This window comes from Cebus imitator, unplaced genomic scaffold (assembly GCF_001604975.1).
Source record: "Cebus imitator isolate Cc_AM_T3 unplaced genomic scaffold, Cebus_imitator-1.0 Scaffold1, whole genome shotgun sequence".
In the NCBI taxonomy this organism is placed as follows: Eukaryota; Metazoa; Chordata; class Mammalia; order Primates; family Cebidae; genus Cebus; species Cebus imitator.
Window position 1 is genome coordinate 1811205 of NW_016107316.1, and position 12185 is coordinate 1823389.

General features: G+C 43.0%; 1 protein-coding gene across 3 annotated transcripts in view; it reads left to right on the top strand.

Moving 5' to 3' along the window:
* Positions 1-10919, top strand: part of GRHL1 (grainyhead like transcription factor 1) — a 52198-nt gene extending 41279 nt beyond the window's left edge. For all 3 annotated transcript variants that reach the window (XM_017525371.1, XM_017525375.1, XM_017525384.2), the window contains 6 exons: positions 765-904; positions 2025-2062; positions 4686-4777; positions 5120-5205; positions 7656-7720; positions 9248-10919. In XM_017525371.1, coding sequence (XP_017380860.1) covers positions 765-904; positions 2025-2062; positions 4686-4777; positions 5120-5205; positions 7656-7720; positions 9248-9362 — 536 coding nt within the window. In that variant the 3' untranslated portion in view covers positions 9363-10919. The remainder of the gene's footprint in view (positions 1-764; positions 905-2024; positions 2063-4685; positions 4778-5119; positions 5206-7655; positions 7721-9247) is intronic.
* The last annotated feature ends 1266 nt before the right edge of the window (positions 10920-12185 follow it).

Genomic DNA, 12185 nt, shown 5'->3' on the forward strand with positions numbered 1-12185 from the left:
TTTTTTATTGTGACCAGTATTTATATTCACAAAATCTTGTATGTAAAGTGAAGAAAGTGCTGCTCGGTGCCTGTAGAGTTTCATCTGTAGTACACGGGCTTCTGGCATGCTCTTTTGAATGGTGTGTCTGGCTCAGCAGACATTTGCCCTGCAACACCTTAGTGAGGATTCTCCTACTGGTATCAAAGTACAAACTCCCAGTGACACTTCAGAGACAGCTGACTAACCAGAAGATCTCATTACTGAGCACTTCAAAGCCAGATTACTGGGGAAGATGGAGTCTCTGACTTATTAAGTTAAAAATTAGATGGGCATGCTTACACTTCACCTCATTATCAGGTTTCTTGATATGTTCTGAAGTCAATGGGTTCGTTACTGTTAGAATGTAAATTATTTAATGAGGACAGCTGAGGTGAAATTTCTTCCAAATTATGTTTATACAGTTATAAATTTTGGCCTTTTCAATGAAAACTAAATATACTCTGCCTCTGTCGCAAATCTTGTGTGGATATGTGTCTCTGTGTGTTTGAAGATACCTTTTCCCTTTTGGTTTGATAAGACATTCAGATGATTTTAGTGGAAATACACGCAACAAATTCCTTTACATAAACTAGGATTCTTCTTAGTCAGCCAGCATGCCCTGTTGTATCTTACAGAGTACTACACTTGAAGTGTCTTACACAGAGGTGAGTGCTCTGGGGCCTGCATCCAGTCTATATATAATCCTTTGACCTTCGGTTTCTCTCTCTTTTTTTTTTCTCCAGTTTCTGATGTTAAAGTACCACTGCTTCCCTCTCACAAGCGAATGGATATCACGGTTTTCAAACCCTTCATTGATCTTGATACTCAGCCTGTCCTATTCATTCCTGACGTGCACTTTGCCAACTTGCAGCGAGGCACTCATGTAGGTACCCAGGATCCCAGGGGAGGTTCCCAGGAAGGAAAGCATGGCAAAAGGAGATTCTTTGGCATTATTCATGAGAAGTAGAAGCCAAAATTGGGTGAAGTTTGACCAGTTAGTCAGCTTTTTGGAATATTCTGCTGGGGTGACATGGTGCCCGTGCGATAAAATATGGATTGTTGATTTGAAGGTACAGTGCAGTCTCTCAGCTTTATTCTGTTTGCATTCATTCATTCATTCATTCATTCATTCCTACATATCCTAGCTCATTTCGAAGATTCTAGGATAGTAACATAATTTGGAGTTTGAGCCTATGATCTTTTTGAATTTAACTTGGGAAAATACCTAGGTTAAGGAGCTTTCATAGCATAAGAACATCTGAAGGCTTTTCTCATGGTTCCAGTTACTGAGTTGTCCTTGCTATGTGTAGTTATCAATGCCTTGGCAACTAAAGCTAAATTTTAAAAACTAGTCATTCCTGTTTTGTGGCAAAGGCTTATTAGAGATAGGAACTTCAGTAGAATGAGGCATAGTTTTATGCTGAGTGCAAATAAATATTGAAAAGACAGTCTTTCCTGCACTTTGTGGACAGATTTATAAGGACTAAAGATTTGCCAGTGTTCTTGGGGCCATGGCCAGTACGTTTAGTTTCTGATGAAAGTGAGCAGGGGTCAGCACGCTGTTTTTGCGAAGGGCCAGGAGGTAAAGGTTTTCAGCTTTTGGGATCACATGGTGTGCACTGTACTGCTCAGCTCTGCCATACTAGTGCAGATGCAGCCATAAGCAGCATGTGAATGAATGAGCATGGCTTTGTTTCAGTAAAGACTTTATTTACATAAACTGGCTTTGGACCAGATCTGGCCCAACCGCTGAGTTAGAGGAGTTCCAGACATCTGTAAGAACCTGGTTATTGAAAATTAGGGGTAAAAGATTTTATATTAGATTATATATTATATAATGTAATGTAAAATATATTATAAAATCTAATATAAAGGATTTTATATTAGATTTTATATTATATTAGATTGGTCAAATTCAAATTATTTCTATTTTAGGAATAATTGATTTATGGTCAAGCATTTTGAGCATACATTTGAAAAGCAATCTGTTTCTTTGATCTTAGGTCCTTCCCATTGCCTCAGAAGAATTGGAGGGTGAAGGGTAAGATATATGTTTCGTTTTAATAATGAAAACAATCTCAAACTTGTAGAAAAACTGCAAGTACAGTACAAAGAGCTCATTTTTCCCTGAGCCATTGAAAATAAGTTGCCAACCTGATGTCCCATCACTCCTGAATATCCTGGTGTATATTCCCTACCAACAAGGGGATCCTCCTGTTGGTAGGGAATATATATTGAATATATATTGAATATTGAATGATCCTCACAGTCAAGATTAGGTTATTAACATTGCTACACTAGAACCAATAATGTCCTTTATAGCAAAAAAGGATCCAGTTCAGGATCACAAATTGTAGTTAGCTGTCATGTTCATCAATCGTCTATAGTCTAGAACTATCTCAGCTGCTCTTTAATTTTTCTGACCAAATATTTTTGAAGATTTCAACCAGCTGTTTTGTAAACTCTTCTCAGTTTGCGTGTGTCTGCTGTTTTCTCATGGCTAGATTCCAGTTCTGGCAGGGATGTAATAGAGGCGAGGCTGGGTTCTCCATGCATCCTAGCAGATGGCGCTCGATGTCAGTTTATCCTGTTACTACTGGTGTGCTTTGGTCACTTGATTAAGATGGTATCTACCAGCTTTTCCACTGCAAAGTGGCTCCTTTTGTAATAAGTGTTGTCTGGGGAGCTACATTATAGCTCTGTGAATATCTCATTCCCCATCAAACTTTCAATTTACTCATTTATTTATTGCTATCAGTATGAACTCATAGTTTCCTGTTTTATTCGATAAGTTGTGATCCATTAGTCATTTACTTTGATGCTCAGGTTGTCTCAGAATTGGGCTCTGCCTTCATATGCCAGGCAGTCCCCTACTCAGACACTGCCCAGTGGAGGCGGCTGACACTGCCCCTCTTTGGGCCATCAGAACCTTCTTGGCGATGGCTTTTTTCAACAAGGCAAAGATTCTTTTTGTTTTTATTTCATTTCACGTTTAGAGACAGGGTCTTGCTCTGTGGCCCATGTAGGAGTAGAGGGGGGCAATCACAGCTCACTGCAGACTTGAGCTCCTGGGCTCAAGTGATCCTCCTGCCTCAGCCTCCCAAGTAGGTGGGACTACAGGCACATGCCATCACATCCAGCTAATTATTATTATTATTAATTGTTATTATGATTGTAGAGATCCTGGCTTCAGGCAGTCCTCCCGCGTCAGCCTCCCTCTTTCTGTTGTTATCTACTCTCAGAAAGGTGCATCTTGGTAGAAAGAGCCAAGGTTTCCATGGGAAGTTCATTCCTCCACATCCCTCTTCCCTTATCTTCCATCCATTACCAGGGCTTGAACCATCATACTGGGGACATTCATGCCCCACACTTTATCCACCGTGCCTCTCTCCGAAGGCAAGGCCTGCACTGCCCCTTTGATTCTTAGTGTTTCAGACTTGAGTCCTGCAGGCACCTTCACTGGACGGCTGCTGTGTGCTAGGAACTGAGATGGCAGAGTCTTGGAGGCTCAGCCCATGCTCCCGAAGTGGCCATTCTGCTCCAAATCCAGCACTCACTCCCTTCACTTTCAGTTATTTGCCTCTTCTCTTATTTACCGCAGTACCGCCTGCTGGACCCTCCATACCAGCTACCCCTGGTAGCCAGGCACTCAGTCTGAGCTTTTCTCTCCTCACTCTCCTTGATCTGTTCTCCCCTTTTGGCTCCAATGACACCATCATATTTTAAACCTGCAGAATCCTGTGCTCAGATTAACCTCCTTCCCCTGGTCCCTCTTAGGTCCTGGCGTCCCCTCCAGTGTTGACCATACACTTTGGGTACCACACCCTGTTTGTTTTCAAATAGTCCCTCTTCCCTGCCATGTAAAATTTAATTCCTTAGAGCTGAACGATGGGGACATTCATGGTTGAGCCAGCCTCCCTTTCTAGATGTGGCTTCCTGTGGGCCATTCTGTTTGAGCCAGGCTGGCCCTGCGTTTTCCTGCACACACTTCCTCAATATTTTGAAATCTCATCTCCTTTGTCACTGCCTGTACAAGGTTATCTCAGCTCCTACCTCCTCCATAGACTGTTTCCTGAAAAGAAGCATCCAACAGTTAGATGTGATGCTCACACCTGTAATCCCAGAACTTTGGGAGGACAAGGCAGGAGAATCACTGGAGCCCAGGAATTTGAGAACATCCTGGGCAACATAGGGAGAACCCAGTTCTACAAAAATAAAAAAAATTAGTGGGGCATGGTGGTGTGCACCACTTGGGAGGCTGAGGTGGAAGGATTGCTTGGGCCTGGGTGGTCGAGGCTGCAGTGTGCCATGATCTGTGATGGCACCACTGCACTCCAGCCTGGGCAACAGAATGAGACCCTGTCTCAAAAGAAAAACAAAAAACAAAGCACCTCATCCTCAAGAAAGCAGCTTTATCTAATGAGAATGAGGGGCAGATAACCTGCAAGCAACCTGAGTGTGGTCCCATGTCTGCCTGTAAATATTCATGAGCCCTGGAGTAAGGATCTTTCTTCAGGCCTGCTTTTTCATCCCCAAATAAGGAAGCTGAACCAGATAAAGAATGAAAGTCATTTTAAATCTAGTTCCATGATAGACTCGTAAACAGCTTTGTTGATGCAGCTTGCTGAGTTCAATCACTAACAGCGTATTTTGGATCACTGCAGGTCTGCCTTGAAAAGGGGGCCATACGGCACAGAAGATGACTTTTCTGTCCCTCCTTCTACCAAGCTGTCCCGGATAGAAGAACCAAAGAGAGGTGTGTTGGTTTCCATTTCTTAGTGGGAGTTTTAAATCAGAAGTAGTTTAGAATCTATCAAAAACATAAATTATTCAAGCACATTTTTTCCAATTTCACTTGCTTGAGAATTCTTCCATCAGACCGACATCTAGCTCAAGCTAGGACTTCTAGCAAAGTTCAGAGAAGCTGAAACCTGTGTTCCTTAAGACAGAATTTATATTGGCTGATGTTTGTCATCCTTGATGTGAATGTGTTTTTTATTTTAGCTAGTACCCATGGTCTGTTTTCCTCTTTTGCTCATGTGAACGGAATCCTATTTTTCTCTTTTCCCTTCCTTATTCATGGTTGGGGATTGATTAGTGCTACTCTACGTTCGAAAGGAGTCAGAAGAAGTCTTTGATGCCCTGATGCTCAAGACCCCATCTTTGAAGGGCTTGATGGAAGCTGTAAGTAGGATCCACTCTGTACTCCCCTGTACCAAGTTAAAGCAACGTACATAGAATTTTATTGAAGCAGTTTGTCAGATGATCCAAATCCTTTGTCAGACCCTCTGGAATCCTTGACACCTTTCTCAAGTCATCACATGTCCCACGTTTTATCCTTACCTAGAGATCCTATGTAGTCACTCAGTAATACCTAGTTCACTGAATTGAATGGATTTGTGATGGCCTGTGAAATAGTTTAATTTGTATATCTGTGGTTAAAGGGAGATTGCCATTTAGCAAGCCATTTAGAAGCTAACAAAAGTAATTTTTAATCAAGTCAAATCTTAAAAACTTCATATAGAACAACAGTGGCTCCTCAGTCTGCCTTTGAACTCCCAATCCTAGAACAGTACTGAACTTGTATCCAAGACCTCACGACAGCCTATTGGAGAGAAAGTAGAAGTGTAACCAGTGATGGCAGTAAGTCTGTCTTACAAGGATCTCAACATAGGGCTGGAGTAAACTGACCCCATATTCCCTGTGGTGCTATCAGTAAGAGAGGAAACGTGGAAGGCTGCTGTGTTAATATCCTGTTCCGGCTATGCCCTAGGAAGATCGCAGGTCATCAGCACTGAGTGCAGATATTTACCACCCTGTCTCCTACAGACCATGGAGATCTGTGAGCTCAAAGTGTGTCCATAATTGGGCTGAAAACATCTCCCCCAGCTCCCTCTGATGACTGTCATGTGTTGAATTCATAACACATCTTGATGAAGGGCATGCTTCATGCCAGGCACTGTGGCGGGCACTGGAGTTATGAGCGTTAGTGACACAGTGCTGAATGGAGTTTATGTTCTAGTTAGGAAGACAGAGACACCAAAATAAGCAAAGAAATTGAGGTCCTTTTTCAGGTACTGGTAAGTGCAATGAAGAGGAATAAAGCAGGGAGATGCGGCATGGGTTTGGGGAGCTGCCGTGCATCTCTCAGCCAGGCACCCCAAGTCCACAGGTGTCACTCAGCACACCCCTGCCCACCTATAGCACTACAGCACAGGCAGCACCATTCCCACTGTCGCTTCCTGCCTCCTGGGATGTCCCCTGTGTTTCTCTTTTCTTGCCTTTGAGGACCCTTCATTATGTCTTTTTTTCTTTCTTTCTTTGAGACCAAGTCTAGCTCTGTCACCAGGCTGGAGTGCAAGTGACGCAATATGAGCTCACTGCAACCTCTGCCTCCCGGGTCCAAGTGATTCTTCTGCCTCAGCCTCCCGATAGCTGGGACTACAGGCGCATGCTACCACGCCCGGCTTATTTTTTAATTTTTGGTAGAAACGGGGTTTCACCATGTTAGCCAGGATGTTCTCAATCTCCTGACCTCGGGATCCATCCACCCCGGCCTCCCAAAGTGCTGGGATTACAGGTGTGAGCCATCATGCCCAGCCCATCGTGTCTTAAGAATCATGCCAACTGTTTTGGCAACAAACGGGTAAAACTTTGGGCTGGAAAAAGAAAAAAAAAAAAAAAGAATGCCAATTGGCCGGGTGCAGTTGCTCATGCCTGTAATCCCAGCACTCTGGGAGGCCGAGGCAGGCAGATCACCTGAGGTCAGGAGTTCGAGACCAGCCTGGCTAACATGGTGAAACCCCATCTCTACTAAAAATACAAAAAATTAGCTGGGCGTGGTGACTCATGCATGTAATCCCAGCTACTCGGGAAGCTGAGCCAGAAGACTCGCTTGAACCTGGGAGGCAGAGGTTGCAGTGAGCTGAGATCACGCCACTGCACTCTTGCCTGGGAGAGCAAGACTCTGTCTCAGAAAAAAAAAAAAAAAAAGAATCATGCAAACCCTGATTACAGGGAGAGAGGAGAGTGAAGAGGATGGAGAATTGCTGTGCCCGCATAACTGTTCATGGCTCACAAGGAATTCATGACTGGATTTTACATTTTACAACATACAAAGTATTATCCACTGGTACAGAAAAGAAAGAGGGCTTATGTGGTGAGAATTCGGAGCTGGGGTCTGGTCTGAAACATGTGTTTGGAAGATTGGCGGGATCTGCAGCTTCGTCATCTGGCTCTGTTTCCCAGCACCCTCTTGAGCTTTGCTCTGTGGCTTGAGGTGATGCTGGCGACACCAGCCTGAGAATGGTCTGGATGACAAGTGTGAATCAAGTGTTGGATCTGGAGTGAATCAGCTATTTGTCCTTGGAGCAACTCACCCATTCTCTTTAAAAATAGCCTCTGTGCCCCAAAAGGAAGACAGCCAGAGTTTACACAGAGAAGCTCATTACAGGGGGCAGCCGGCTGAGGAGAGGCAGAGGCCCAGCACATGAGCTGGGGCTTTTCCATGTCTTTGTGTCTGATTTTTGAAAAGCAAAGTTGAGTGACTACACACATATATGCATATATATGTTGCTGTTTGGTTTCTAAAGCTTTGGTACAGGGTTTTGTAATTTTTTTTTTTTCCTCTTTAGATCTCAGACAAGTATGATGTTCCTCATGACAAGATTGGGAAAATATTTAAGAAGTGTAAAAAGGGGTAAGCAGTCACTGCATCCTTCGTCCCTCAGAAAGTGCTGATCCCCACCCCTTCCACAGTGCCAGTGTGTCACACCCCCCAGTGCTGGTGACACGCCCCCCAGCACCAGTGTGACTTACCCCTGTGCCAGGGACATACCCCCTGTGCCCGTGTGACACGTGTGTATTATGCCCAGTCCACAAGCAGCCGAAGAAACCTGGGTGCTAGAATGTGGCTTTTCTAAATTATATATGAAATTACTTAGACAAAAATTGACCTGGCTTGAAGAGATCTTTGTGGATTGCTTTTCTAAGTCACCTTTGCCCTCCACATGCCTGGCAGCAGTGCCATGGCTCCATACCCCAGGGTGTGTGACCAGTGCCACTGAGGATGGCCAGGGCAGCCCCTCTGTGTGTGGAGATGTTGGAGCCAGGCACCGGGTTGGGCACGTCCATGGTGCTGCACTTGGTCTTCACGGCTTCTTTCTGAGTTGGTCTTAGGGCTTGTTGTTCATAGTTTATAGACAGGCAGCTGAGGAGCAGAGCTCAGCAAGCTTGTTGGTGCCACAGTTCATACCCGCTGCCTCTGCAGCCTGTGCCTTGCTCTACCTTCCTGCCCGGGATCCTATTTCCCAGTTATTTCACGTTCCTGCTTTGTCCAGAAATTAGTATTTTTTGTTCTTTTTTTGCCTGCCTGTGATGTTTGGCATGGATAAGCAGGGGCTAGCATGAGAATTTTTTGTCTTAGTTTTAAAACAAATATTAATGAGAAATTTCTAGATGGTTCTAGTGGAAAGAGTTGGACTTAGTAGTTCATTTATTTCTGTTTTCTTATTTATTTTTTGATAATAGTGGTTCATTTAAACTTCAAGGCTAACCTACTGGAGTGTATAGTTTGTCAGGGGGCTGTGGCTTCACACCATGTAAGTTAATGTTATTGATGTGCTTTTGCTTTATTCGTTTAGAGATGGTTTCACTCTGTCGCCCAGGCTGGAGTACAGTGGTGCGGTCATAGCTCACTGTGCCCTTGAATTCCTGGGCTCAGGCGATCCTTTCACCTTAGCTTCCCAAGTAGCAGGAACTACAGGCATATGCCACCACATCCAGCTAGTTTTTAAAATTTTTCTGTAGAAAAGGGATCTTGCTGTGTTGTCCAGGCTGGTCCCAAAATCCAGGGCTCAAGTGAGTCTCCTGCCTCAGCCTCCCAAAGTGTTGGGATCACAAGTATAAGCCAAGTACCATTTACCAAGTGACTACTATTAAATACATGCCAGAAATGATAACCACAAATAAGCTAATATATTTCATTTCCCATGTGCTGTGATATAAATATCACCTGATTTCCTCCTCACTTAATTCTCTCAACAATCCTATATGATGGGTACTATTATTATCCCCATTTTATAGATGAGGAAGTTGAGGCTTAAGGAGATTTATAATTTGCCTCACATGCCACAACTAGTAAGTGGGGGAGCTAACAGTTAAATCTAGGCCTGACTCCAGAGCCAAGGGGGAGTGAAGTTGATTTGTCTTGTCTCTCCCCATCCAGGATCCTGGTGAACATGGACGACAACATTGTGAAGCATTACTCCAATGAGGACACCTTCCAGCTGCAGATTGAAGAAGCCGGGGGGTCGTACAAGCTCACCCTGACTGAGATCTAAAGGCCCACAGGCCACAGGTCCCCAGGAGTTCAGTGCAGGTGTTTCTAAATCTTACGGTTTGGCAGGTGCAGATTACCCTAGTCAGTCATCTCGCCAGCACAGGTCTATGTCAAGGGGAGGGGTTCCTTGCAGATTGGAGGCGGGGCTACATCTGGCTTGGTGGTAGCATTTAATCTATTGCATTGGCGTTTTTCAGATGAAAGAGAAATCCATGTACCATTATGTTTGAATTTCCTGATATATACAGGATTTAAACTGAAAAATTTATTCCAAGAGTTAACAGAGTCTCTAGGAAGCTTTGGGATATCTGCCATGTTATTTATCAAAATATTGGGATATCTGCCTTGTGCCTACAGTGTCGTGGGCCTGAGGTCAGCAGAAGTCAGAAAAGGTGAAGGCTTGGCTTTAAGTATTATGTGCCCTTGCCTGAATTCTGTACAACTCCACTGCCTCAGGTTAGTGGGAGCGAACCTGAAGAGTAAGGGGTGAGCTCTCTCTCCCTTACCTTCTCATTCTCTACCAAATGTTTACTAAACAGGGCATGTTACTGAAATCTTCCTTTGCGACTTTCTTGGACATATCAACTGCCTTTCTCATGAAGAATTTTAATGGGTTACAGTATGAAATCAGTTACGATAAAGCTGCATTGTATATAAGTGCAATATATTTTTGAAGGTCTGTAAATGTGTACATACATGTCTTATATAAATATATAATATATAAATGTGGTGTCTGTGTACATATAGTGATGATATGCAGTAAGATCTACCTTAAAGACTTTCCCTAGACAAAGGTTAAGTTATTTTTGATAATGTATACCAAGCAGATAGAATACTGTGCTTAGTGGAACCAACTAAAAACCTTTTTCTCTGTGTTTTTCCAAACACAAGCAGTCATTTTGTAACAGCAAAACCTTCTCGAATGACAGATTGTTTGCTATTGAGAATGTTGTTATTTGGATTTCTGTACTGTTTAACAAATGAAGTAAAAGAAAAACACTATTGCAATTCACATCTTTTGTTATGCTATTATTAGTCAGATGTACTTAGAAGAAACACAGTAATTACATCAAACATATTGCAAGTGTTGTGTACCAAGTGATACAGCTCAAAATGGAGTTCTCCTCATCTCCCTGTTTGGAGAAATGATTATTTTATCACGCTTCAGATCCTTGGTGCTTTGATTATCTTGTATGTTAACAATTCTAGAAAACATTCATGAATTTATAAAAATACATTACTGTGGCAGGGGAACATTTTGTACACATTTAAATATATAAAAATACTAAACTATATAATTTTATAACAGTCACGGGTATCTAGGTTCAGGGAGCTAGACTAGGTCATTTGTGTACGTAGGACTGGTAGTTACAGTCTTGGGTTAAAGTACTCTAATGAAGTATGGTAAATTGCTGGTTTTCTAAGATAAGATATGGGATATGGGTCATACAACGATTTTATATTTTTTATGAAATTGATTTTGTGTATTATTTTCAATTGTATCATTGAAGATGTATTTTAAACCAAAGGGATTAAATTTTATATGTCTATTTCGTAATATGTCATTTCCTGTGTTTCAATCTGACTTTATCTTTGCATTGGTCAGTAAAACATGAGAGCTGAGAAGCATCTCTTGCTAGCACTTTCTCCTTCTTTCTTAATGTGTATACTTAGGTTGTTTCCTAACTTTTTCTCACCAATGTCTGAAATGATCCACGTAATTGTTAAGTCAAGATCCCTGAAAGATTTTTCAATTCTTACCAAAATTTAACCACTAAAGCTGAAGGTAAATGCTTTCATACCTAAAATCTTAGTATTTTTAGTGTTTAAAAGCCTAACAAAATATATTTAGTTAAAAAAAATCTACCAATGTTTAAATCATCAGAATTTCTAAAACAGGCGTTCTGAACATACTCCAGGGTAACCCAGGGCCTGAATATGATAGACACTAAAACCTATGTTTAGTGAACACATGATCAAATTAATGAAGTCAACTCCCTGATAGGGCTCCTGGGACATCTGGATTTTTCACAGTAACCCTTGGGCCAAAGTCAAGATTCTCCTGTAGCCTGGGTTCCCATTCACTCAGTGGTTCCAGAATCTTGCTCCACACAGGAGGCCTGGAAACGCAGCCACGCATCCTCATCCTGGGAGCCCCTCCTCGCTCCATGGGTTCCTTCACCCCTTGCCTTCCCAGGACTTACCTTTGCATCAAAACTTGCCTTTTCCTCAGCCTCCACAGGGCATTTCCCCTGGTTCCTCAGCCCGGCACCCCCTCCCTGCTCTCGCAGCTCCAAGTGCTGACAGACACCTGCGGCCTTCTTCGCAGCTGGCCATTTCCTGGAGAGCAGACTTTGGTGTCTGTCAGCTTTGGATCTCTGGCACCAAACCTAATGCTGATTACATAGTAGATGCTCAGGGAATGATTCTATATTGATAAAGTGACTAGTTTACCATTAGGAACTGCCTTCAAATAATGCAGTCACTTACAAAACATCAGCAGGGAGTGTTTTTAGACATTACATGCCCAGAAATCAGTCAGGGCTGGATTTGGACCAGTAGGCCACAGAGTAGGACCAGTAGGTGGAATTATCAGGGACTCAGGTGTACCACTGTGCATGGCTTTCTCGCCTGGATCTTTGCAGTAACCCAGCTGGACTCATTGTTTTCACCCCGGGCCCCTTCTTTTATTCTTGATCCAGCAGCCATGATGATTCTTCAGAACTATAAATCAGGACTCTGCTCAAAACCCTGCCGTAGCTCCCTGCTTCACTCACAATGGATAAAAGATCTGTCCCCTGGCCACTGACCTCAAATTACACCA